The sequence below is a fragment of the Dunckerocampus dactyliophorus genome, chromosome 10 (genome assembly GCF_027744805.1).
Source record: "Dunckerocampus dactyliophorus isolate RoL2022-P2 chromosome 10, RoL_Ddac_1.1, whole genome shotgun sequence".
Classification (NCBI taxonomy): Eukaryota; Metazoa; Chordata; class Actinopteri; order Syngnathiformes; family Syngnathidae; genus Dunckerocampus; species Dunckerocampus dactyliophorus.
Window position 1 is genome coordinate 29,600,165 of NC_072828.1, and position 27,432 is coordinate 29,627,596.

At 42.0% G+C, this 27,432-nt stretch overlaps 1 protein-coding gene across 5 annotated transcripts in view; it reads right to left on the reverse strand.

Moving 5' to 3' along the window:
- Window positions 1-311: 311 nt before the first annotated feature.
- The window catches only part of opa1 (OPA1 mitochondrial dynamin like GTPase), a 43,818-nt gene continuing 16,697 nt past the window's right edge, over window positions 312-27,432 (reverse strand). The window contains exons 23-32 of one of the 5 annotated variants that reach the window (XR_008572680.1): window positions 24,899-25,051; window positions 24,643-24,751; window positions 22,487-22,566; window positions 22,061-22,201; window positions 21,866-21,982; window positions 21,704-21,797; window positions 21,520-21,630; window positions 4,737-4,810; window positions 4,300-4,643; window positions 312-3,430 (exon numbers count right to left, since the gene is read on the reverse strand). Coding sequence is in view for 4 of the 5 variants with exons in the window: in XM_054789456.1 (XP_054645431.1) it covers window positions 4,746-4,810; window positions 21,520-21,630; window positions 21,704-21,797; window positions 21,866-21,982; window positions 22,061-22,201; window positions 22,487-22,566; window positions 24,643-24,751; window positions 24,899-25,051 (870 nt within the window). In the remaining variant the exon portion in view is untranslated. Of the gene's footprint in view, window positions 4,644-4,736; window positions 4,811-21,519; window positions 21,631-21,703; window positions 21,798-21,865; window positions 21,983-22,060; window positions 22,202-22,486; window positions 22,567-24,642; window positions 24,752-24,898; window positions 25,052-27,432 lie in introns of all 5 variants that reach the window. The other 4 variants (XM_054789456.1, XM_054789457.1, XM_054789458.1 and 1 more) reach the window with 4 other exon arrangements.

Here is a 27,432-nt window from a genome sequence, read left to right on the forward strand (position 1 = left end):
GTCAGCAGCATAAAGGGGATTTTTTTTTTGTGGGTGGGGGGGGACACAAACTACGCGCTGGCTATCAGTCAACATGACGGCCTTTGCAGATGCTAATGGCGTAGTGTCTCTCAGTCCCTCCAGAACGTGGCGATGTGATAACACAAAGGCATTCTGATGGGGGTTGACTTTCCGCCCCCTTTTCTTTTCCCAGCTGCTACATAGTCATTAGCACTTTTCCCTCTTCTTGACAAGACACACAGACAAGCATGCCGACGAGGGAACGCCTCAGGTGATGGTGTGGCCCCGCCCCCTATTGCATCCATCCTTCGAGAGACCTCCTGACATGCCCATCATTCAACTTCTCAACAAGGGTGAAGAACCCTGAGGTAGCGCTACATTCCAACACCACTCGCGAAAGACCAATAACAGACGCACACAAAAATGTATATTTTGATAAAGCCTGGGTTATGATGCTCTGTCTCCGTCTCCTTCCTCCCCCTCCAAACCCTCCTGCTACAGTGGAACCTTGGTTGGCGTCATTAATCCATTCAAGAAGCTCCAAACAGAACCGAAATGAGACACGTTTTACCCACAAAAAAAGCCTATTTTTGGAAAGAAAAAGCACAAATGGGCAGATTTTCCGACAAATGAAACCTATTTTTGGATCAAAACCCTGCCAATTTGCGGTAGTGCCACTGTACAGGCAATGTTATAAGTAACAGTTTAGCTGTCATCCAAGTGCAAAAAGAAGTTATCACTTCATGTACTCACCCTTAGCCTGGAAAAGGCACAGCAAAACATACAAGGAAGTACAGGAAACGGAAGCTCGCTGAAGGCGAGTCGACATCAAGCACGCATCACACTTGAGCTCTCTTACAAATGAAAAAGAAGTTAAAACTATGCAATTGTATTGTACACTCACCCTTAGCTGTGATGATGCGTAGCATATAAGTGTTGCTGAAGGCGAGCCCACTTCATGCATCACGGTAACATTTTAGCCGTCATACAAGTGTAAAAAGAAGTTAACCGCCTTTCATCGGGACACGTTACAATAAATTGCATACTCACGACTTTGTGGTCTTTTCTTCTGCTCGTTTCCTCTTCTAAGAGTACAGTATTCCCTCATTTATCACATTTAATTGGTTCCACACCCCACCGTGATAAGTGAATTTCCGCAAAGTAGGATTTCCTATTTATTTTCGTAGTTGAGGGATTGAAAACCTGTTTACGACCTTTTAAATATGGGTTTTAACATTAGTGCCCTAGACACATGAAATAACACCCCCACAGTCACCTTTACACACCAGTTATGGGCTCCACAGCCGGGAGGGGACAAAGACTGCGATCAGCGAAAGCGGCTGTGGTCAGCTCTCCTGGCGAGACCGGTGTTGATTGTGTACTCTTGCTAGTACCGGATCTTGCTAGTATTGAAGATAAACTTTCATAAATGTCCTTGTAAATTTATATATACTTACCCGATATGTTTACACCTGGTGACCAGTGTAGAATACTACACATCACATTCAATGTGCCTTATCAATGTTTATATTTTACTTCATTGAGCCATTTTTTTAAAATTTGCGCAGAAAAGTACGTAAATCCAGCTTAATTACGCACAGCTTTGAAATAATAATAGGCCGTATTCAACCCCAAAAAAGCATGATTTATGAATGATTATACAGTCGAACTTGTCTATAGCGGCCACTAGAGGGAGTCTGCAAAAGTGGCCGCTATAGACAGTTGGCCTCTATAGACAGGTTGGCGTCCAGTTTGAATGTTGACCAGTAGAGGAAAAAAAAGAAAAAAAAGGGGGGGAAAATAATAATAATGTTGACCAGTAGAGGGCACTGCGGACATTAAAGTGCATCGGCGACGTGAGTCTCTCCTTCCCCACAACAAGCGGCATTGCAGTATTGACCAGTGCACACCAGGAAATAAACGGTGTCATTTCTTACAGGCATTGGCTGGACAGCTATGTAGTGGGGCTTGTTTAACCTTTGCTTTGTGGGCAAGCAGGAAGGAGAGATGATGCTGAGAGATGTGTGTGTGTTCTGAGCTGCTGTCTGGTGGCCGCGTTCAATAAATAAAGTTGGCAGAAGCAACAGGAGAAGTTTCCTTCTTTGCTTCGGAGCTGAATAACACTGACAAGTTAACAGACTAGTAGCGAACGGAAAAGAAGACGGCTTTGTTTGTGTCGAATACAGAAGATGAGGACTTTGATGGATTTGTGGATGAGGATTGATCAAAAATAACGTGAGTACATTCTAAAATACTTCAATTAAGTACAACCGAACCCAGTTTTGCTCCCGCTGCCGCATGCATGCTAGCGTATGTTTTTTTTATTGTAGCGTCGCTGGGAGCACGTCCTGTTCCCAGCCTACTTTGCAGTAATGTTTTGGTGCAAATGCTCTTAAAGTTACATGTTTGACCAGGAAATAGCAAGCTCAAAAGAAGATGGCTTTTTTATGTGGAACAACTGACAGTTTATGTGGATCTTGTGAATGATTGTGACTGAGCTAGGATTCCGTAATTAAAGTCTACACACGACGGCTTCGTTGATTGAAAAACGAAACTTTTTCGTGCATGAAGCTTCTACTTGAGTTGGTAATTTGGCCTCTATATGCAGTCAGATATTGACCAAGGGAGACAAAATGGGTGGCCGCTGGCCGGGTTGGACAGGTGACTGCTATACACAGGGTCTATAACATGTACATTTGCTGCGAGGATTTTTCAGTGACTGCTATAGGCAGGTGGCCGTTCTATAAAGGTGGCCGCTAAGACAGGTTTGACTGTATTTTGAAAACCGTGAGAGTGAGGCGAAGTGGTGAGGGATTACTGTACTGTTGACATGTGATGGTTTTATTCATATTGTACTGCATCCATATTGTCGCCAGGACAAAGACCTACGTACCGCTTTCCTATGTTTCCGTTTGTGGTTCCATGGTCATCATTACACTTTTCCATCACAGGTAAGCCCCGCCCTCCATGTGGTGGCATCACAAAGGAACAGCCACATCAAAAGCTACAGAAAAAGCAAAATATACTCACGTCTCAGAGCTGAGGGGCATCTGACTGTACAGGTTAACATTAAACATGACAAAACTAAGAATCCATCATTCAGTTTTGTCAGTTTTATTTTCCTTTGGAACACAAATGTAATAAATAAACATCTGCCAGGTCACGCCATGCAAACATGACTTTCTACAACATAAAACATGGTGCAACCACCTCACCGTTCTTTGAGACAAGTGCATCACCTGTTGGGAGGATGCGCAGCCTCTCATGTCTATAGCATAAAGACACGTACTGTACATCACTGGGGTAAACATGGGCCCTCATCACACCCTTTCAGTCCGTTCCCAAACAGGAAGAGTGAGTGTTTACGTGGGTGAGAGTGGTCCGAATGGTGGAGGTGACATGAAGGAGGGAAGAAGCCTATCATCCATTCCTTCATAACGAGAGCAGGATGGAAAAAACAAAATATTAGTTGTTGATTATGGTTGTAGTTTGCACTGTCCTGCATCACACACGGAGAGCTCTCACGTTTGGCCTTGTCATGGAGCTAAACACAGTCCACAAATGATCACACACAACTCTCAGTATGATGCAGAACAGTACACAAGTCATAAACATATTGTTCTCTTGCATTGGATCTCAACATATGTTATGACATTACTCTGATTCTATCATGTACCCAAATGACACACATATACGCAAAACACGTATTATGTTTGAGTAATTGTATTTACATTTAAATAAAGTGGATTTCTTTTAAAGTAAAACCTGGATACTCACCTGTGAAATGTGAAAATGTGCCATTAGGCATTGACACACACACATAAAGCCAGAAACACAATACAGTGGAACCCGTTTAAGTCGATGGCCCTTGGTCGATGGCTGGGCGACTCCAGACACGACACATTGCTTGCACAATGACTTGTGACTTTGGTCACAGATATGACGAGAAGGGGTGATAATATGGCTAAAAAAATGAAACCTGTACATTTTGTTCGCTGCTGTGGTGGAATCCAGATTAATACTGCCATGTTTTAAGTATAATAAGTATTCTAAAGCTGAACAGCAAGTCAATGTGTGTGCATGTCTTAAAACAATACTACAACACATGCCGACACAGGTGGACCATTTTTCATAGAAATGACCCCTTTGGAGCTCACATTTTATGTCGACCATGTATGTAAAGAGGAGGACACGGTGTACCAGTACATAAGCGGGTTCCACTGACTTTGCAGACATAATTAACTAGTAAGTGCATGACGTCAATTCCAGTCCAGCAGAAAAGATTGTGTAAATCATTACTGTGTCCGTGTCCAGCGCCGATGCTGTCCAAATGGTCGATAAATGTGATGCAAAGCTTGACAGGGGAACACAAGGCAACTTAACGTGAAGACTGTTCAACATGCTGCCTTATTCTCTTCTGCGCTGTGATGTTTGTTTTTTTCCTTGGCAACTGTCCTGTGAGTGGACAGAAGAACCGCCTGGCATATGCTGCGTTCCTTCCTTTAAGGTCCATCTTTGCATCCATGTGGGAGGGGGTCAGGGAGAAGGGGTTGTGTGTGGGCACTGTGACGGCCACAAAGTCACAATAGTCATATTTCTACTTTGCTTATTCAGTGCAAAACGACCTTTACTTTGCAACGGTTCTGTAAAGCAGAGTGGAGGAAGTGGCAGACATGATATGTTTGAAATGCTGTACTGTACGTACGCGTGACACTTCCCCCTCAGTCATCACTTACCTGCTTCTTTTATTTCTCCTTGTGTAGAGCTTCTATGAAGGCTTCAAGCTTCTCCTGGATCTCACGTACTTTCTCTGCAAACAAAAAATATACAGCTTTTTTTAGTGAGTGTACCTGTCCATACTGTGCCATTTTCCCGCAGAAAACAACTTGTTCGCCGTAAGTCTGTAATAGTTTACAAATACATAGGCCTGTCACGATAATCCATAAAACGATTAATGGAGAAATACAAAAATACCCGAGCTCGATAATTTTGAATGTGCGACGTACGTAAGTCTGTTCAGTTTCCTCATCTTGCTGTCACACCCAGGCTGGTTGACAGGAGGGTTCACTCTGCTTGTGTCTGAGCGCATTGCATTGAACGCACCATAGTTGTTCATAGATTGTCTTACATTATCATTATCAGTGGTGAGTATCGATACATTTTATACCTAAAAATGTGTTTAATAAGTGTGTGAGGCATATTTAGGGAGTGTGTCGCAAGTGAACAATGGCAATTGAGGAGAGAAGGGGAGGGTTCTGGACCTGAATCTAATCTAATACAGCAATCCCTCGTTTAACGCTGTTAATTGGCTTCAGACTCAACCGTGATAATTGAATTCCAGCGGAATAGGATTCCTTCTTTATAAATGGAATATTTTCAGTTATGGCATAGAAAACCTGTTAATCTTCTAAATATATTATATTATTATTATTATTTACGTTTTTAACAATATTAGAGTCCTCGAGACGTGAAATAACACCCCTGTAGTCACTTTTACACTCCTATTACCCAATATAGTACTGTATATATAATCAGAGAAAATAAGCCATTTAAGACAGTTTAACTTGTGGGGGAGCAGAATGGGTGGTGGACAGAAAGTCTGGATTGTTATTAGAGTAATTATTCATATGTTATTGTTGTGCCGGTTGTGAGAATTTAAACCCAAAAAATTATTATTATTATATTAATAATTACCGACACCTAGTGACCAATGTACAAAATTTGAGTTAACTGAAAATGCCGAATTTGGACAAAAAATACGTACAATATTTTTTGACTAATAATAGGCCGTAGTCAACCACGAGACAGCAAGCAATTAATTAGATTTGAAAAACTGTGAGAGTGAGGGAGCAATGTAGCGAGGGACGAGTGCAATTACAACGGTCATTTTATTGCAAATGTTGATCCGAAACCGGAGCAGAACGTCAACGTCAAGCTCGCAGGAGGGTTTGGGGGTGTTACAGTTTACTAGCACATTCAAGAACATAAAGACAAGTCAAAAGAAAAGTCGAGCAATGTATGCGAGCGCTCCTCCCGCCAGCCTCGGCGGTGGAGCCAACTCGCCCTGGTCGGCTCGCTGGGGCACGGGGAGAGTGAGGAGGAAATGTTGGTTCATTAGTGTGACTCAAGCCCTACCCCGTGTATGTACTTACTAAAACGTGTATGCACGCATGGTTTTGAGCGAAGCATGGCTTGAAAAAAAACATTCCGGTGTGTTTTTTCCCCTGCAGGTAGACATTCCAGCACATTCTCTCACCAAAACACCAGATGGTCCATGCGCAGAAAGACAGTCGAAGCTCAAAGCATCTCTGCGTCACATACGATGATGAAGATTTGGGCACCATTTAGCAAAGGCCACATCAAAGCTCGTGGAGGTATATAGCCGGCGGGCAGGCGCATGGCCCACGGTCGGCAGGAGATACCATAACACAGAGTGAGGAGGGGGATCTACTGGAAAAACAGTCACTTCCCTTTATGCTCACACTCCTATTGTCCAGACACTTGCATAGGACGAGCGGGGCCTCATGTACTGTCACACGAGATGAGCAAGCGGTCTAAAGCAGCTCTTAATCGCTGATTAAACAGTAGCTGAAGCAAGTCCAACTCAAGCTTGCCGTGTCGGGCCTGGCTGGCTCTCAACTTCTATGTCAGCCTCGGCTAATCTGCCTTGATCTTCCTCGAGCACAAACTCAAACAAGCAGCTCAGATGAACAAACTGTCGCAGGCTGCTCTGTCTTGATCACCGGGGCTGCACCAGATCCCGGAGAACCTTTTAGTCCATTGTTTTCTTATGCAGAGGCCCGATGACAACAAAGCTTCAACTGTCCGTTTCAGGGTGATACATCATTGTGCTTTGGACCTCAGAGCGACACTGTCCTAAGTGTCCATTTCAGGTCAAGACAAAGGTGACAATGCACGTGCTTTGCAGTGAAACCCAATCTCACGCTGGCTTCTTTGAAGGCGCGCGGCGGCGGAGGTATCTCTTTCCTAACAGAAAATCACATGTTTGTTCGGAGAGATGTGAGCACACCCCCGCTCCTGAAACAGTAGTAGAGGTGGGAAGTGCTAAATAACACCAGCTGAATATCGTACTGCCCTACACTCATTTACAAAAACTCGGATGTCTAATAGCCCAGTGTGACCCCCCTCAGTCGGGCAACACATATACTATGTCGTTAAAAACCCAATACACAGTTTAGCGGTTATCGGAAGCTGTTAGTCGACTGAACAACAAACCTAAGTAGATGTGACTCGTGCATGTGTTACAGTGTTACGTCATTGATTTTGCTATAGGGAAAAGGCAAATCAGCAGCGATTGACCATACGCCTCTTTAGAGGCGCAAAAACATCTCAAAAGTGCAAGCAAATTTTGAGAAAATTTGAACGATGTGATTGATAACCATGATCACTGTGGTCACAATAATCATTACTGTCAAACCTTGGTTCGCGTGTTTTTGTGTTAACGTCAAAAAATGTACTCCAAAATCTTGCCTCAGTTTGCGTACATTTTCCCTTTAGCATACAATATGGGGCGTGTCTTGTCATGTTATTAATACTGCATACTTTGTGAGTCCAGCTGGCGGCCAAGTGCTTCACATGTTGGCCACACAGTCACGAGATCGGGAAGATCTGTGTTTGAATCTCCGTTGGACATTTCTGTGTGGCATTTGCATGTTCTCCCCATGCGTTTGTGGGTTTTCTCCGAGTACTCCGGTTTCCTCCCACATGTCCAAAAACTGTATGTTAGGTTAACTGGCGACTCTAAATTGTCCTTAGGTGTGAATGTGAATGTAAATGGCTGTTTGTCTATATGTGCCTTGCGAGTGGCTGGCGACCAGTCCAGGCTGTACCCCGCCCCCCGCCCAATGTCAACTGGGATAGACTCCAGCATACCCCCACGACCCTAGTAAAGGGTTAACAGAGGTGGGAGCAAGTCAGTGTTCCCCAAGCCTCAAGTCTTTCATTTCAAGTGAAGACGTGCAAGCAAGTCTCAAGTCAAGACAAGACAGTTCGAGTTTAGTGACACGCAAATATAATGAAATTTTAGACATTTAATTTAAATGTTTTTAATACACTAAGACCAGTGTGACAAAACTTAGTCACAGAAAGAGCGCCGACATAGGATTCAAGAATTAGTCAGTGCACAGAAATGTAATCCACACATTTGTTGTTTGTTCTTAAACCTGTCTGGATGTTAATGCTGTAGATGCATTCAATGAGGGAGATTCAAAGGGAAAATATGGAAATGATGAGACTGAGGTGGAGAGGGTGAAAACCTTCAAGTTCCTTGGCACACACATCAGCAAGGACCTCACCTGGTCTCACAACACCCAACAAATTCTGAAGAAGTCCCAAAGGAGACTGTACTTCCTGAGAAGACTGAGGAAATTTGGCATGTCCACCACAATCCTGAGTTGCTTCTACAGATGCACTATGGAAAGTGTCCTTACCGCCTCCATCACTGTTTGGTACGGTAACTGTACAACACGTGATAGGAAGGCACTCCAGCGGGTAATCAAGACCTCACAGAACATTGTTGGGGCAGCCCTCCCCTCACTGCAAGACATTTATAAAACTAGAGTCCTACGCAGAACACACAACCTCATCAAGGACAGCACACATCCACAACACTCATTATTCACACTCCTACCGTCAGGCAGACGCTACAGGAGTTTGAAGTCCAGGACCACAAGGCTGGCAAACAGCTTTTACCCACAGGCCATCAGGCTTCTCAACGAAGCACTCGCACACGCCGCACGCAACACACGCACACACCCATAGCACTTTATTTATTTATTTATTTATTTATTTATATCTGTATTAATGTCTCTTCTGTTGTTGTTGCTTAATTTATTGGTATATATGTTTGTGTTTATGTTTCTTATGTTCTTATTCTTTCTTGTGTTTTCTTTCTTTTCTTGGGAGAATGAACAGAATAAGATTTTCATTGCATAGTATAACTGCTGTTTTACCATGCACATGACAATAAAACTCTCTTGAATCTCTTGAAATGACATCATAAGAATCACGTTATTTGAATACTTTGAATACACATTCACTGAAAAACTCAAGTATTTTCAAGTCATCAGACTAAAGTCTGAGGCAAGTCCCGAGCCACTGATGCCAAAGTCCAAGTGGAGGTGTTAGTCGATATTGTCAAATCGAGTCCTAAGTCATCAAAATTGTGCCTCCAGTCCAAGCTGTGTTACTCGAGTCCACACCTCTGTTTCTTAATTTTTTTTTTTTTTTTTTTTTTATCACAAAAGGTCCTTGTTAGCAGCCCATTAGCTTGCTAATACATGGAAACAGGAACTGGAAGTCAGCTCCGTTGCCTGGATATTATGTCATCAGCGGTTGACCGTGTAGTTCCTTGCTATATACTGTATATATATATATATGTGTATACAGTCAAACTTGTCTATAGCGGCCACTAGAGGGAGTCTGCAAAAGTGGCCGCTATAGACAGGTGGCCGCTATAGACAGGTTGGCATCCAGTTTGAATGTTGACCAGTAGAGGAAAAAAAAGAAAAAAAAGGGAAAAAATAATAATAATGTTGACCAGTAGATGGCACTGCGGACTGCTGATAAAAGTTGTACAGCACTACTAGGCTTGTTATTATCATGGTTCATGGTTTTAATTCATCCTGAACATGCATATGAGTCAAACAGTAGCACATCACATAGTACAATTCACAATTTTGCATGTCCAAAAAGGAGTAGGAAGAAGCAAAGCTTATTTAATCCTACCCCTCATCAGTTTCACATCAGTTGCAATACATTTATTCACCTCTTGTTCTTCCAAGTGTACTTTGTAGGTCTACATGACAATATAGTGCAATCATAGCCAAGGTTTTTACTTACTAAAAGGAAGCTCGAGGCTTAATAATAACTGATAACTGATAAAATACTTCAGTTAAGTACAACCGAACTCAGTTTTGCTCCCGCTGCCACATGCATGCTAGCATATGTTTTTTTTTTTTATTGTAGCGTCGCTGGGAGCACGTCCTGTTCCCAGCCTACTTTGCGGTAATGTTTTGGTGCAAATGCTCTTAAAGTTACATGTTTGACCAGGAAATAGCAAGCTCAAAAGAAGATGGCTTTTTTATGTGGAACAACTGACAGTTTGTGTGGATCTTGTGAATGATTGTGACTGAGCTAGGACTCAGTAATTAAAGTCTACACACGACGCCTTCATTGATTGAAAAACAAAACTTTTTCGTGCATGAAGCTTCTACTTGAGTTGGTAATTTGGCCGCTATATGCAGTCAGATATTGACCAAGGGAGACAAAATGGGTGGCTGCTGGCTGCGTTGGACAGGTGACTGCTATACACAGGGTCTATAACATGTAAATTTGCTGGGGGGGATTTTTCAGTGGCTGCTATAGGCAGGTGGCCCTCCTATAAAGGTGGCCGCTAAGACAGGTTTGACTGTATATATATAAAATTGTGAAACTACAAAAACGTGTTTTGTGTTAGCATTTTTTGCTTTCTGGAGCGGATTAACTGGATTTACATTATTGCTTACGGACCTTCTGGGGAACAGAATAAAGATGCTAACCAAGGTTCCACAAAATCAGACACGCAAACCCGACTTAAAAACGCTTTAATATGCCTTCAGGGCCACGAGATGGCACTTGTACATACTGTATACAGCACAGCCATACACCCATGGACTGCTATCAAAACAGTCCTTTGAATAACTTGATAGGATTATTTGTGGGTTTAAATGTTTAAATGTTGACGTATGTAAGCAATGTGACGCTATTGTTCACCTTGTTGGAGAAGAGTTACAAATACAAACCCTACAACCTCCGCTTTCAAGGACGACTGTATTCTAATGTTTGTGTTTTCAAGCTCTAATACACTTAATTGATGCTAACATTTTAATCCACATGCAAAATCTGACTCCTCTACAAAATCACAACTTTTAATTGTTAACACACACACAGACAAGATGGCAAGGCATTAGGAGGGAGATTAGGACGCCTAATGGAGGCATTACAGGGGCCGGCGTGGGGGCACGCTGATTAAGTCACAGAAGCAGGTGTGGAGTAGAATGAAACATGACCTGCGCCACGCCACGGCGGCACGCAGGGCTCGGATCAAGTGCGACTGACAGAGTGATCCCAGTGTGACCGCAGGACTACATAACTCAATCCGAGCCAATCAGGGGAGGATTACCAAACATCTGTCCGAGTGGATGAAAAGGAGTTTGGAGGTGTAAGCAAAGTAGGCTGCCCACAGTGCGTTCATCAAAACATGGGGAAAGCCCACAGCTTGGGCTTCAAAGCTTAGCTTGGTTTGATGTGGCTGACGGTTGAGGTGCGACAGCCTCAGTGTGCTACCGCAGGTAAAAAGTGAACACATTTGCCTACTAACAGTTGGGAACTTGAGGGTATTAGAAGTTAGATGAGGGCTGTGGGTGGCAAAAACAGAAGCTTTGACTCCCTCACTGGTAGGTGATGGGAGGAATGTCATTTTCTTTTGAAGGCAACTGAACTGAAAGCAGACACTGATCCAGACACCTCCTCAGTAGTTTCAACGATGACACTGTCTATCAATGAAGATAAAATGATGGATACAGGAAGATACAGGAAATTTCCTTGTTATAGGTTTGGCTCTTTTATGATCATCAGGTGTTTGTCTGTTGTTATTCCAATTGATAAAAACCAACATGAGATCAACATTCATAAGAAAATAATCAACCTTCAGATCAATTCCAGATTGGAGCTGTTCAGTCTGGGCTTTCAGAATGTCCAGCCGTCAGTTGTCCTTGTGTCATTCTAAATAGCAGCAAATAGAAGCACCTAAAGTTCCATTAAAGCAAGACCCGACTTTCAAACACGCCAGTGTTCAGGAGTCCATGAGGCCATGGGTATGACTGAATTGTGTCTTTCAGAAAAGCCAATATTCTGTGGAAGAAAAAGTGTGAGAAACAGATATTTATCCCCCCCACTACCATCTGTTTGCCACCAATGACTCTAAAGAAGCAAAGGGCCATACAAGGCTCTCTTTTGACTATCCAGTGGTAAGGCAACAAAACACAGTAGTAGACAGAGTCACCATTGCTGTTCCTCCACAGCAGTAGCAGCAGAAATCCAAAAACCCCATTTAGACTCATGTTTACCTAAGAGATGAGCCCCAAAACACAGTCATTCAACCGGTCGCCCCTTTATCTCGTCATGAATATTCCCATAATCCTCTGGCTTCCATCCCAGAGGCCCCTTCTTTTTACATGCCGGGAGTTGTGTGGGCTGGTCTGGGTGGGGGGGATTGTCGGCCATTGACAAAAAAGGAGGGAAGTCCGATCCCTTCTTTCAAGAACTTCTTCAGGCTTGATCTCCACGTGAAATAACTCGTTCACACTTACTCTGGTGAGCCAGCTCAGCTCGCTGTGGTCAGAGCGCGACAGGAGAGCCGCCCCAGAAAGCTGTTCATTGACTGTACAAGGAGATGGTGTGTTTATCCTCATTTAACTCAAAAATATGCAGAAATAGAGAAAACCATGTCAATGAACGGTGGTACCACACATACTCCTTAGATCTCTGGCCAAAGTCACAAGTAAACATGCATGCAATGGCTACGAGCCGCGGTTATGTTGACGTGACTCAGCCAGGCCGAGATGTGTCGACTTAAACAGGTCCCACTGTATAAGATCTATCTGTTCAGTGTCATGAGGAGCTAGGCCCGATCATCTCAAAACGAGGTAAAGTTTCATGTAAATCCAAGATTTGATGTGGATTCAAGGGGACAAAATGCTCAACACAACAGTAAACGCCAATCAAGGGGTTAGGGTTTGGCAGGATGGACACATACACTCCATCAATCCGTTTTCTACACTGTTGTTCCTGTTCAGTGTCACTGTGAGCTGGAACATACCCCAGCAGTCGGGATAAAAAGGTGGACTACACCCTGGACTGGTCAGCAGTCTATCACATTCACTGTGAGGCCCTGCTGGAAGCAGCTGAAGGACAGAGAGGGGGTTAACAGAGTGAAGGACAGTGAAGCTAATAGCTTACTCTAAGGCAAAAACCAAGTAATCCTCTTTCTGGGATTTATGCCCACCCTTACTCACTGGAGGTAAAATCCAGGAAACTGTAAAGAGGAGGTGCTATAAAAAAGAAGTGCCAACAGACAGAATGATTTCAACGGGAGGTCAGGTGCCAAGGTTGAGGCAACTTCTTTATCCTCCCGAAAGACTGACAACAAAAGCAGCAGCACAGCATGGCCACAAGAGACTTGACGCTTCAAGACCAAGCTTGTCATCGTTCACATGGAACCTTTACTTCATTTGAGCACCAAGGTCACAGTGTAGTTAAAGACCTGGAACAGTTGAACACGCTGCTCTTTCCATCTTTAGAAAGACAATCTCTTAATGTAACAAACAGAAACCTCCTCTTTCCCCTCACACACACACACGAGACTTCATTTGTTACTAAATGCAGATTGGAGCAGGTCAAGAAAGACATGAACCAAAAGGACAACAGGGATGTTGATAGACTGAGCACCATGTCAGTGACAAAGCAATGAATCTTGCAGGTCTTATCTAGAAAACAGATTCCTGGGAAAGGGCGGCCAAAGATGGGATGAGACATGCATAGGTCTGAACAGGTTCAAGCTTGGGGTCAGCCAGAGGGCAGACTGAGAAAGTCAGCCAAAGCCTCAGTGCTCTTTTGTCTTGTGTTTCGAACATATACAGTATTTTTAGTCATAGGTTTGGAAAACAGCAACAACATTGCGAATAATCAAGTTTTACCTCAAAGACTGAGGTATACTGCAGAAAATAATGAGCTATCATCGAGCCAGTAATAGTCATAGATTAAGACTCATTATTTCAATTTAGTATGAAGTGCAGTCATAGCAATTGAAACAATGAGATAAATATGCACAGCATGGCAATCCACAGTTATATTTGTACAAGCACTTTCTTGAGCATTCCAGCGTCCAAGTACTGCTGCTAAGTTATACAGTATACTGTACTGTATGACACATTCTCCAAAGTTGAGCTGCATTCAGAAACGTGCTTATTATTTGCAGTATTTTCCATCATCGCCACATCATAAAACATGTATAAAGATAACTACCGTAAAGCACCGTGTGTAAACCACACTTTTTTTCCACTGGTAAGAAGCAAAAAATCGGGGTGCGGTTTATACACGATGACAGGTCTGTGACCAGACGCAGAAACGAGAAGCCCATTTTAGAATAGCCGTCTGTGGGTCAGACAGTTGCTTTGACTTTAGCGCCCTCTGCTGTACAGTTGCTGAAAATGCTTGTGTATGCAATTTCTTTGTAACTTATCTGACGGCTGTCTGTATTTTCACACAGTGAAATGATCTCTATATACACTGAAGCTAACCTAAGCTTCCATTAAAACATTGCAGTTGGAAAATAAAATACAACGTTGGAGTTTATTCAAATTCACACTGAAGCAATGCAATAAAATAATAATCGAGAAAAAGAGAAGCAGTGAAAGATATCAAAACATCTCTGAAAATTGCAAATTTCTTTATTTTGATTTTTTATTATTATTATTATTATTATTATTAATCTGTGCTTAGCCAAAATATTAAAGATCTAGATGCCGAAGTTCAGATTTCTCCTTTATTCTTCTTTTTGAAATTGCTTAGTACCTTTACGCATGTTGATTTGAGATGAAAGAGTTGGCAAGCATTTATGAACTAAAATTTTTTTCCCCGCCGTGAGCCTGAAAATGGGGGTGCGGTTAATACACGGGTGCGGTTTATACACGGTGCTTTACGGTATACAATGTTAATTAAGTTCATGAAACTCACTAACCAAAATATGATAACAAAGGTGATGATTGGACACCGCATGATTTGTAGTTATCAATACATAACTAACTTAAGGTTTTATCCACGTAGAGTCATTTGGCGCCACAACTATAGCCTAGCTTCTTGCTTTGCAGCTGGTGTGTGTAAGAAGCATCAAGGTGCTTCTCAAGCTACTGAACGCGTGTGATGGCGGTGGACGCTAAGGGTAACTATTGGTATTGGATATCTCAAGTTCCTGTATGTGGTCAATATTATCTGTATAGCAGAAATTGTGTGTACATTGTGCAAAGAGCACATTAATAATGACTACCGCAAATCATTTTACAGGATACAATTACATTTGATATCAGAAAGAATGAATAAACCATGATATTCCTGGCTGTTTTGCCCTCCCCAAATGTATCAATTACAACCATGGAATTTAAGGTATAAAAAAGGTAGTAGCAGTGATGTCATAAGTAAGGGGGTCTAATTGTAGTCTTGACTACCCACCAAAAATGGAAGAGTCTATCTTTGCGGCATCAAAGAAGCTGCTGCTGCTGCAGCTACATGCCTCCTTGAAGACGACGCAACACAACACCTTAAGATGGTACGTCATCCCTTAGACCCTTTAAACCCTCGCTAATCACTCTCTGGGGGTAGCTGCTCCAAAGAAGAAGAGGAGGAGGAGGAGATGAAAGGAAAGCAAGTGTGAGGCTGAGAAAGCATTCCGGTGTGCAAGCCCAGACAACCGGAGCGCTATTGAATTCCTCCTCTTCTGTGCTAGAAGAGGAAGAGAGAAAGTGAGTGCATGCATAAATGTGCAAACACTCAACACACTGGCACTGCTGTAAAAGTAGCATGACTACTTAACCGCCTTAAACACTGGATAACCAGGCCAGGATATTGGAAACGCCCCTAAAGTGACAACCTGGAAGAACTTTCTAGTAAAAGTCCTTCCTCAAGATTGTAAGAAACAAGACCGGTTGACTTCCTTAGTATCAGCTGAGGATGTCAATATTGGCTAAGCAATATTTCTTACAGACAGGTAATAAGGAATCCTACATTGGGGAAATTCACTTATTCAGAAATTAAATATTTTTGTAGTTAAGAGCATAAAAACCTGACCACGGCCTTCTAAATTTGCTTTTTAACATTATTAGAGTCCCTTAAACAAGAAATAACACCTCTATAGTCACCTTTCCACTCCTATTACGAGTGATGCTCCAATCAGGGTTTTATGCAGCCAATTCTGCATGATACTGACAATTCCAAATAGGTAATTATTAAAAAATTATTTAAAAATTGTCGTTTTTTTGCCATTATTTGTGTGCAAGCTGCCTGCAGTGCAAAGTACAGCCAGTGACAGCTAGGCAAGGCGTATGGTGCATGTTTTGTCAACAGACTTATCCAGTCTAATTGTTTAAACAAGGTTAATAGTTGCGTAAGAGTACAAGCGATAACACAGTGAATACCCATCTGCCTACAAGAGTTATGTGATTTATGTCCACACGTGTGCACTCTTTGGAATCTCACTCAATTGAACATGACACCTTACACTTCATCAGAAGAGTGGTCATTGTGGAAGCATGCTAATGTTGACAGTTCCTATGAGGTGCAGCTAACCATCCGCCAAGCGTCATCCCGGTGGGTCTCCAAAGAGGCGTGTGCTTGCAGGCCCTGCTCCAGTGAAGGCAAGGCGCCATACAGCTTGTCTGGCACACGCTGCATTGTAGTTCCAAGCACTGATTAGCGATGCTTTCACGCGCTCACTCAGTAATGCACACACCTGACCTCTACTTGGAACATGAGATGCGGCGGGCCTTCCTGCAAGTAGGGGCAAATAGAGCTTAACAGCAGACGGCCCCTGGGAGCAGATTTCTGCCTTTGTTAAGTGTGTTTTTACCCACCCGCCTCCCCCTTATGTGGTCAGGTGAAGGTGTTTTTTTTTTTTTTTTTTTTTTTTGAGAGGAATATAGAAGTAGAGGTCAGCTGGACACATCTAGACAAAGGCAGTGGAGCAGCAAGAGAAGGGAGTTAACATATGCACAGCGGGAGGGAAGTCGTTGGGCTGGATCATGTAGCCTGTGGTATTAGCAGGCTGACCATTGGGCTCAGGTCGTAGTTTAATGCCTCAGGCACAAACTGATCTCCTGTCAGGAAAATAGGTTTCATAATGAAGTTCAGGTCAGCGGAAAAGTAAATCCTGACATTTCGCACGCCATCACCATGCATGACGGTGGTTCAACCTCAACTTTTGGGTGTAAATATTAAACCCGAGAACGGGATTTCAAAGTACGGCACTGTGAGAAGACGGTTGGACGGTTGCGGCATTCCCAACTCGCTGAAATTTTTTTGACATAACTGAAGTTTGCTAAGCATGATTGAAAAATACGTTTTTCTTGATTTTTCTTCAGCAGCTGCACCAGGCTAAGAAGAAAAAAAAATGTAATGACCCGATTTCCGTGAATGAGTATCAACTGAGGATGTACGTTGCCTTCTTCGTCTGTGCTACTCGCTTGCTACAGCGACACGAGCTGAGTGACATGTTCATGGTCGACTTTGTCAAGCTTGAGTGGGAGGGGAGGGACATCAGAGTGGCAACTTAACGTTTTGTCCGTCCAACACACAGCTGCAGATATCTGCTGGAGATGAGCGCGCCGTAAAGAGAGTGACAGCGTTCTCCCTTTTCTAGTTGGGAACTGATATTTACCTGAAACGTACCTATGTTCTACTGCTGGTTACTAAAGAACGGAAAAAGGTAGAAACAAACTTTTTTCTTATGATGGGAGACGGGAGTCTAATCTTTCTTTTGGTAGGTTCCATGTTTATATAGCCATAGAACACAATATTCTGTGTGCCTTGAAAGATCAGTCCAAATCATCTAAAATGGACGATACTGAAGGAGTTGGGTTGTCTTTTGAAAAATGGCTGGGATTGAATGAGTTAATTAGATAATTGATTGATCATAGATTCATCAATTGTTGTAACTATTTCTTATTTCCAAAATTGGAATGAATTTACATACAATTTTGGAACCATCCACCATGTGGTTCATGTTGCAAACAAAGGCGCTTCTTTGATTGTAAAATGGGTGATATCCCTCACATGACCAAGCGTGGGAATATTCCGGTTATACAGTGACTATGTCAGACTATAAACAGGGCTACGAACCTGCAAATACACTTAAAACGATACGAGTCAAATGCCTCTGCAGACTTTCCCAGTTTGCTCCAAGAAAACCTTCTCACATTCTGCTTTGGGCTGTGTCAATGAACCGGCCCATCCGCCACATGCAGCCGAGACTGCACTGATGGAGCCCACATATGCGGGCGCGCACACGCACACACACGCACGCACACACGCACGCCCCGCGCACAGCAAGTGTCGAGACACGTAATGACCCACAACTGCCACTCAACCGTAACCCTGACAGAGTGAAAAGGATGTGGAACATGTACTTTCTGGTAGAGAAATAGAGTATATTAATGAGATCTATGGTGAAAGCACATGCACAAAGTTCAAATGTGAGGCTTTCACGAGGAATTATAAATGCCATTGTCATGTCTTCTTCTGTATTTGCTGTGAGCAAGATGTGAGATTCCAACTCCATTCCCACATCTGTTGTCGACTGGGATTTGGCTGGGAATTGGGAATGTCACGTCTGACGACGACGTTTGGGTCTGCCTTTCCTCGTGGGTTCTGCAAGGCTAGGCAGGTCTTGGTGTTCCCAAGGGTGCTTTGTGTGTGCGTGTATTTAAGGGAGAAAAGAGTTCCTTTTCCTCAAGCCAGAAAAAAGCTACATTTGCTTCCGTTTTAGCTTTGTTTGGCCAACGTGAGTGCTAACAAGACGGCGTGTAACTGCTTGCAGGGGCTTGGATGCTTGTGTACTCAGATGAACAATTAACTTTGTATCCTGCTCTTAAAAGGATATGGACGTGTGCATTTGTGTGTTTAACTGGTGGTGCAAATAGGACGGATACAAGGATATGTCTGTTTTCTTAAGACAATTACTTGTCTTGGTCAAGCAAACAAACAGAGCAGATAGAGCAGTCAAAAGGCTTGCTGTGGTCACCTGCAGCGTTTTACAATGATGCCTTATAATGAACGCTCCACTTTTGGGATACAGTATGTTTAAGTATGTCTAAGTATCTTTAGATGTTACAAGGGCGACTGACAAAATGCACAGAGTTTGGTCTTATCACTGACTAAAACATGTCCAAAAGTCAGCAAAACACTCGTTGCTAAAAGCAAAGAAGCCCTCGTGTCTGGCTCTTACAATAACACCAGACTCTAAAATCTAAATCAGTGGTTTTCGAAAGTAAATAAAACAACAGCAAGAATGAAAAAAATCAGCAGTAATAAAAGTCAAAATATTAAGAGAAAGAAGTTGTAAACTCATGAGAAAAAGTCATAATTTTACGACAGTGGTTAGCATGTTGGCTACAGTCAGGAGATCGGGAAGATCTGAGATCGACTCTCCGTTGGGCATCTTGCATCTTTGCATGTTCTCTACGTGCATGTGTGGGTTTTCTTCGGATACTCCGGTTTCCTCCCACATTGCAAAAACATGCATGTTGGGTTAATTGGCAACTCTAAATTGTCCATAGGTGTGAATGTGAGCGTGAATGTTTGTTTGTCTACATGCGCCCTGTGATTCGCTGGCGACCAGTCCAGGGTGTGCCCCGCCTGTCGCCCGAAATCAGCTGGGACAGGCTCCAGGCCCGCGACCCTAATGAGGATAAGGAGCATAGAAGATGGATGGCCGAACATGAACCAAGAACATTGCCAACTTGTTAATTTAATGGCAAAGTTGCTTCCAAAGTTACAAAGCACATGGCTCATGTGTCATTAAATACAGGTCATGTTTGAATAGAACACTTATAAAAATACTAAAAGGTGAAGCAAAAATTCTTTGAACTACTCATCTGGTGAGCTACTAGCTTATGTGCTACCTGTTGGAGACCTCTGTGATAGCGTCATTGTCTAAAGCTGTACACACTATGCGTTTGTGTTGCACGACTTCGACACGCAACTAGTGCTTTGAAGACAAGCCATGAGTATTATAACGACAACAAGAGAGCAAGATTGTTAAGTGACACTTTAAAAAGTAATGAAGTAAAGTGATGATAATCGATGATTGATGTATCCCATGAACGTAATAGCCACCTGTAGCTCCGAGCTAGCCAAATGCCGTGAAACAAAAATGCCAGAAAGTGGAATGACATTGAAAGGTGAGCCATCACACACACTGGCATAGACAGGCTTAGCATGTGACAAGCTGTTGTCAATTGTCGTCAACTAAACATTTTACAGGCTATTGTTCATTCTCCCCATAATAAGAAACAAAGTGAAAGTCAACACAAGATGTGTCGCATATCTCGTCACTGGTCAAGTGCCAGAAAGGCAAACAGGCAATTCCGGTGAATACTTATCAAAATAAAGCGCACTGAAACATTTTTATGATATTTTAAATCATTTTCAAACGAGTAGTGGTTGATATGTGCATAAATAATCGATATATGTATTTATATAGCATATACAGTATATACACATTCATACAAAATATGACTTAAAATTGTTTTCAAGTTTAAAAAAAATCCCTAATTTTTAAGGTGTGGCGGCTTTTATTTTGTAGTGACGCACTGCCACGATCAATTACACGTAGCGGAAACCCTGTTAAAAGACTACATTATGGGAATAAAGTCATTATTACGAAAAGTAAATTCACAAGAAGAAAGTTGAAATCGTTGGAAAACAAAAACACAAAAAATAACAGTAGAAAAGGAAAAAACAGCTGTAATTTTACAAGGATAAAGTCAAAATGTTAAGAAAAAAAAGTTGTTTTCAGACAAGAGAAAAGTTGCAATATTATGAGAAAAAGAAGTTGCAATTATAGGAGAATAAACTCATACTATTATGACAAGAGATAGTCATTTTAGCAGCAGAGTGGTGAAATATTAAAGAAAAAAATAGGTTATTTTTTTTTTAAGTAGCAATATTATGAGAAAAAAACTCAAAGTTGTAATATTTGGGATAATAGGCTGGGGAAAAAATAAATATTGTTGGAATAAAATGTAAATATGATGAGGAAAAAGTCATATTATGTCATATTATGAACATTTTTTAGAAAAATTATTTAAGAAGAAAGCTGGAATGTCTGGGAAAATTAAAAATAAAAAAGTTCTAACTAAAATAATACACTTTTTTCTCATATCGCTATAAAGCTGAGATGCAGTTTTTTTCTTCAAAGTGAGCCTTGCATCCTTTCATTTTTGACTATGTGGCCCTCGGTGGAAAAACGTTTGGACACCCCTGATCTAAATGATCTCTGTCCAACATATGATCATATTATTAGGCCTGCATTTTAGAACTTTTTACCTCATAAACATAAGAAAGTAAGTTAACAACACAAAAAGAAGTGTTTAGTTTAGTCGTGCATGAATGTGTAAGAATAGGGTGGGGGTAACTTACACTGATAAAGCCAATTTTACAGCCTTGCCTGAATGAACATACTGTATACTAACGATAAGTTAGCAATTATTCATTCATTCTACAGCCACTTTTTGCAGTGGTGCTGAAGGTGATCAGTATTGTCGCTCACATTAAACACTGCTGCCACCTATTGACCACTTCCACAAGCCACGTAACAGTTGCATTACATGTGAAATCAGTAATAGTTTACAAGTATGTTGCCAAAATAGGCTCATTTAAACATATGGGAACAAGCAAATCATGTCTTACTGAGATCCTCGGCCAGCTGGACGCGGCGCCCGGTGATGAGGTGAGATTTCTTCTCCATATCTTCTCCAAAGTCATCCAGCACCTCTTTCACGTTCTTCTCCAGTCGGCGCACTGTGTGGAAAACACACGCTCACCATGCATGCAGATGGACTCCCTTTAGAAGGCAAACAAGACTGCGGACTACCTTCAGTGTTGGTGAGCTGCTGTCGTAGCGTGTTGGCTGTGATCACCAACATCCTCTGGATCCTCCAGAACAGGACCACATCATTGCACTCCAACTGGGGAAATGTGCACCTGTGAGCTTAAATATAGCTCAAGTCGAAGTAAAAATGACCGCTCTCCTTACCTCAGAGTCCACAAAGTGCCTCTGGTAGTAGTAGAAGCCGCGCTTACAGAGGTTACAGTGGGACAGGGCCTTCTGTAAAAAGTGTCGTCGATAGAGCTGATGCCATGTGTCCTTGATCTGGACCGACGGAGGGAAGACTGATGAGAATACACAACAATCAAAGCAACACCACAAAACGCTAGTACGGCATCTCACCAGCATGGGGTCGACTTCAACCCCCCGTCCTTCCAGGTTCTTCCTGACTGTGGTGACCTCGTCGTTGGCCAGGTAAGCTGTGTGCTCGTCGTGCAGCTTCAGCAAGCGCTCCAGCTCCGTTTTGGTTTCATTATGGATGTGCTGCAAAGTTCAAGATTCGGCATGTTTTTGCGGCAGCAGGCTACAGTGGAATCCGCTTGAGTCGGACAGGCTGACTCAAGCGGTTGTCGACATCATGGAAAGCAGCCATTGCTCGCACTTTTACTTGTGACTTTGTTCAGAGACGTAAGAAGAATGGATGATTTAGAAAGGATCTTTCAAGAATCTTTCAGAAAGCTTACTTTCTTATGTTGCTGTTAGTGATAATGACGACACAAGACATACTAGAAAACACAACAGCAGTGAGAAAGGTAGGAATGCACGGACCTGATCTGGTGTTCGGTTCTTCCAGTACATCCACCGCTGCTTCCAGTCTGGACCCACCATGTCTGCTATTACAGTTTCAGCTGCAAGATGAGAGGGTAGAAATGAATCTCATCTGCATCTCAATCAGCTTTGTGAAATAAGCCAAGAAGCCTATCATTAGTATGAACTTCTTCGCTTGTTTTTTTTTTCTAAATCATTTTTTCCAAAATATTTAAACTTTCTACTTCAATAATCTTTGTAAATTCTCTTTTGGTAGTTTTATAACTTTATTCCCATAATATCTGAACTTCATTCTCATATATTAGAACTTTTTTCCCCAACTTAATATTCCAAAAATTACATTTTATTGTTTTGTTTCTCATCATATTATTAAAAAATATATTTTTTCTCTAATATTTCAACTCTATGCTACTAAAATAACATAATTTTTCTTCATAATATTACGAGATTAATCTTGTAAAATTGCAACTTTTTTATTGTTATAATATGACTTTTACCAGTCCAGGGTTTACCCAGCCTCTTAGCTGGGATAGAATCCAGCATACCCTAATGAGAATTAAGCAGCACAGAAAATCAATGAATAATAGACTTTTTCCTCTTAATATTTTTGACTTTATTTTCATGAAATTATAGCTTTTTTTCCCCATCGTTTCTACTGTTTTTTTTGTTTTATTTTAGTTGTTTTTTTATTTCTTCTTGTAATTAAGACCTTATTCCTGTAATATTGTGACTTCATTCTTGTAACCTAACTTGCAACCTAACTCTCCTTTGTTGTTTTGTTTCTCATATCACAACTTTCAGAATTAATATTTCATTTATTTTCAATTATTTTCAATATTTCATGATAGTAAAATAATATTATTTTTCCTCATAATGTTATGAGATTGATCTCGTAAAATTGCGTCTTTTTTCTTATTATTCAAGATGACTTTTTTCTCTGAATATTTTGAATATTTTCATAAAATGACAGCTGTTTTTATTTTTATTATTATTTTTTGTGTTCATTTTTTTGTTTTATTTCCAAATATTTCTTCTTGTAATTATGACTTTATACCTATAATATTTTGACTTTATTCTCGTAACATTATAACTTTTTCTGCAACCTAATTTTCCAAAAATTACAACCTTATTTGCTGTTTTCTTTGTTTCTCATAATGTTATGAACAGGGATGTCCGATATTGGCTTTTTTGGCGATATCCGATATGCCGATATTGGCCGGCTCTCAATTTCCGATTCCGATATCGATACGTGTAACATCACATATCTTCAGTTGTGGAATTAACATACTGTATATCTGTTGTGAAGCTAATGGATACACAGCATCATTAACTAGCTTCTCGACGTGGCTGTCAACAACATCTGAGAAATAGCCGCCACGAGTCTGGTTGTTCTCCTTCTATTGTCATCTTTTACGTAATATATTCTAACCTACGGATATAGACTCATGCACATCGAGACTCGTTTATTCAAGCACATTTTTACGTGCCATGAGAGCAAGGTCCTGCATCGGTGTGATTCCCTGTTTACCCATTGAGGAATGAAGCCGTATCGAGGCATCAGAGCCGAGGCCAAGACAAAAGCTAAACGGCTAGCGAGTAAGTGGAGACTGAAGCCTTCGGAACCTTCTATTATCATGGAAAACATGAATTCACTACCAAACAAGATCGGCGAGCTGGCTGCGCTGACTAAGAACGTCAAGACCTTCAGGGAGTGCAGCTTATTGTGCTTCACTAAAATATGGTTGTCAGCTAGCGTCCCTGATGCTGACGTGGCGCTAGCGGACTTTAGAGCAGTCAGAGTGGACAGGGATATGAGAGCCTGTGGAAAGCGCAAAGGATGAGGGCTTGCGGTGTATGTGAACAAGCGGTGGTGTCGTCCTGGCCATTGAACATTCAAATGTCCATCTGTACAGCATTTTTAAAAATCGGTTTTCATTATTGGGAAAAACCCGATACTGATATCTACTGATATTACATTTTATGCCAACTTTTATGCCAACTTTTTTCTCTTAATATTTTGACTTTATTCTTATAAAACTACTGCTGATTTTTCCATTTTAGCAGCTGTTTTTTTTTTTTATTTGTCTTGTTAAATGATATTTTTAGAATTTGCTGTGCTCCGGACACCCCGCTCTACGTTGTAGCACAGAACATACTGTCTTTCAGGCGTGACTGCAAAGTTTCCTCCATGAACTGGATGGCAGCATCCCACTGGGATTTGTCTGTGATGGAGCGATCTTCTAGGGCATTGTGCTGGATCACCCGCTGGTGGGCACAAAAGAAAAAGATGCCAACTGCACTAGACTGTATATACAACCACAATGAGGGTCTTATATGATATTGCTGTGGGAAATGGCTGTGTCATGTGACCCTGGTATGCAAGTAGCAGAGAAGACTTTACAATGTGTTTACCAGGCTGTCCATGGCCCTCTCGTTCCACTTGTGCCTCTTGATGCTCTCGTCCTTCACGGCCTCCTTCAGCTTGTCAAAAATGTCATCCTGGTCTTTGCCTTTGTACTCAGCCATGAAGCGAGCAAATTCCTCCTGTAGAGTCTCCCAGGCAACCTGAAGGGGCAAAGACATCAAGTTAACACAACATCCTAGACGTGCAGCACAAGTTCTACTGGACTTTTTTGCCTTTAACGTGTAAAAAATAAAATCCAGTTTAACGCCTGTTGAAGCAATAGCTTCCAAAATAGACGGGATTAAAATGTTTCCAAAGATAATCACGTCCAGTTTTGATTGGACTCACTCACAGAAGTATTCATTCAAATGATGTTTTTTTTTTTTTTTGCTGTTTCTACTAGTTTGGTTAAATTTTTAGGTACAAGAGGGAGAACAAAATGCTCCTTTATTCTCCATCCATCCATCTTCTTCCGCTTATCCGAGTCCAGGTCACAGGGGCAACAGTCTCAGTAGAGAAGTCCAGACTTCCTGGTCCCCGACCACCTCCTCCAGCTCCACTGGGAAGACACCAAGGCGTTCCTAGGCCAACTGTGAGACATAATCACTCCAGCGGGTGCTAGGTCTGCCCCGGGGCCTTCTCCTGGCCGGTCAGGCCCGGAATACCTCACAAGGGAGGCGTCCGGGAGGCATCTGGACTAGATGCCTGAGCCACCTCAACTGGCTCCTCTTGATGTGAAGGAGCTCTGACTCCCTCCGAATCCTATCTCTTAGGGTGAGTCCAGCCACCCTACGAAGGAAATTCATTTCAGCCGCTTGTATCCACCATCTCGTGACCATGACCAGCTCATGACCATACAGTGGTATGAAAAAGTATCTGAACCTTTTGGAATTTCTCACATTTCTGCATAAAATCACCATCAAATGTGATCTGATCTTTGTCAAAATCACACAGATGAAAAAACAGTGTCTGCTTTAACTAAACCCACCCAAACATTTATAGTCCATCCTCTTTTTAGCATCCATCCTCTTTTTAGATTCAACTGTCTAACAGACGGCCTCAGGTTTTCCTGCAAAACATCCTAATAAACTTTTGAATTCATGTTTCCATTAATGATTGCAAGTTGTCCAGGCCCTGAGGCAGCAAAACAACCTCAAACCATGATGCACCCTCCACCATGCTTCACGGTGGGGATGAGGTGTTGATGTTGGTGAGCTGTTTCCATTTTTCCTCCACACATGATGTTGTTGGTTCCTCCCAAACAATTCAACTTTGGTTTAATCAGTCCACAAAATATTTTGCCAAAGCTTCTGTGGAGTGTCCAAGTGCCTTTTTGCGAACATTAAACGAGCAACAATGTTTTTTTAGACAGCAGTGGTTTCCTCCGTGGAGTCCTCCCATGAACACCATTCTTGGCCATTTTTTTACATATAGTTGATGTGTGCACAGAGATACAGGACTGTGCCAGTGATTTCTGTAAGTCTTTAGCAGACACTCTAGGGGTCTTTTTTACATCTCTGAGTATTCTGCGCTGAACTCTTGGCGTCATCTTTGGTGGACGGCCACTCTTTGGGAGAGAAGCAACAGTGCCAAACTCTCCATTTGTAGACAACTTCTCTGACTGTCGATTGATGAACATCCAGACTTTTAGAGATGGTTTTGTATCCTTTCCCAGCTTTATACAAATCAACAATTCTTGATCGCAGGTCTTCAGACAACTCTTTTGAGCGAGCCACGGTGCACATCAGACAATGCTTCTCATCAAGACAATTCTTACCAATTCTGTGTGTTGTATAGTGGGCAGGGCAGCTTTAAACCACTCATCAGTGATTGGGCACACACCTGACTTGAATTGTTTGGTAAAAATTGGTTTTAATTGCTCTTTGAGTCTCCTGAGGCAGAGGGTTCAGTTACTTATTCCTCCCCCTTCTGTCATTGTTTGCATGCTATCCTCATTAAAATATGAAACCCTATAAATGTTTGGGTGGGTTTAGTTAAAGCAGACACTGTTTTTTCATCTGTGTGATTTTGACAAAGATCAGATCACATTTGATGGTGATTTTATGCAGAAATGTGAGAAATTCCAAAAGGTTCAGATACTTTTTCATACCACTGTAGGTGACGGTGGTAACGGAGATCGAGGGCTAAATCGAGAGCTTTGCCTTCCGGCTTGGCCCTGTCTTCACCACGACGGTCCGGTACATCGACCACATTACTGCAGACGCTGTGCCGATCCGCCTCTCGATCTCACGCTCCAACCTTCCCTCACTTGTGAACGAGACCCCAAAGAGAGTTGAACTCAGGACCTCACTCCCAACCCAGCTCCTTAATTCTCCTTGCATGAAATTTGAAATCTGATCAGGTAAAAGGTCTTGAAGTACAACTTTAATGTTAGTACTACAAATGGGAGTTGGGGCAGAGGGTTTCTCCAAAATGTTTGGAATTCACGGCATTTTAAACAAAAATGCGCTTTAAAAGGCATTGAAAGGCATTGAAAGACTTGATATGCTACACACATGTCGACTATATTGGGAAATAAGAC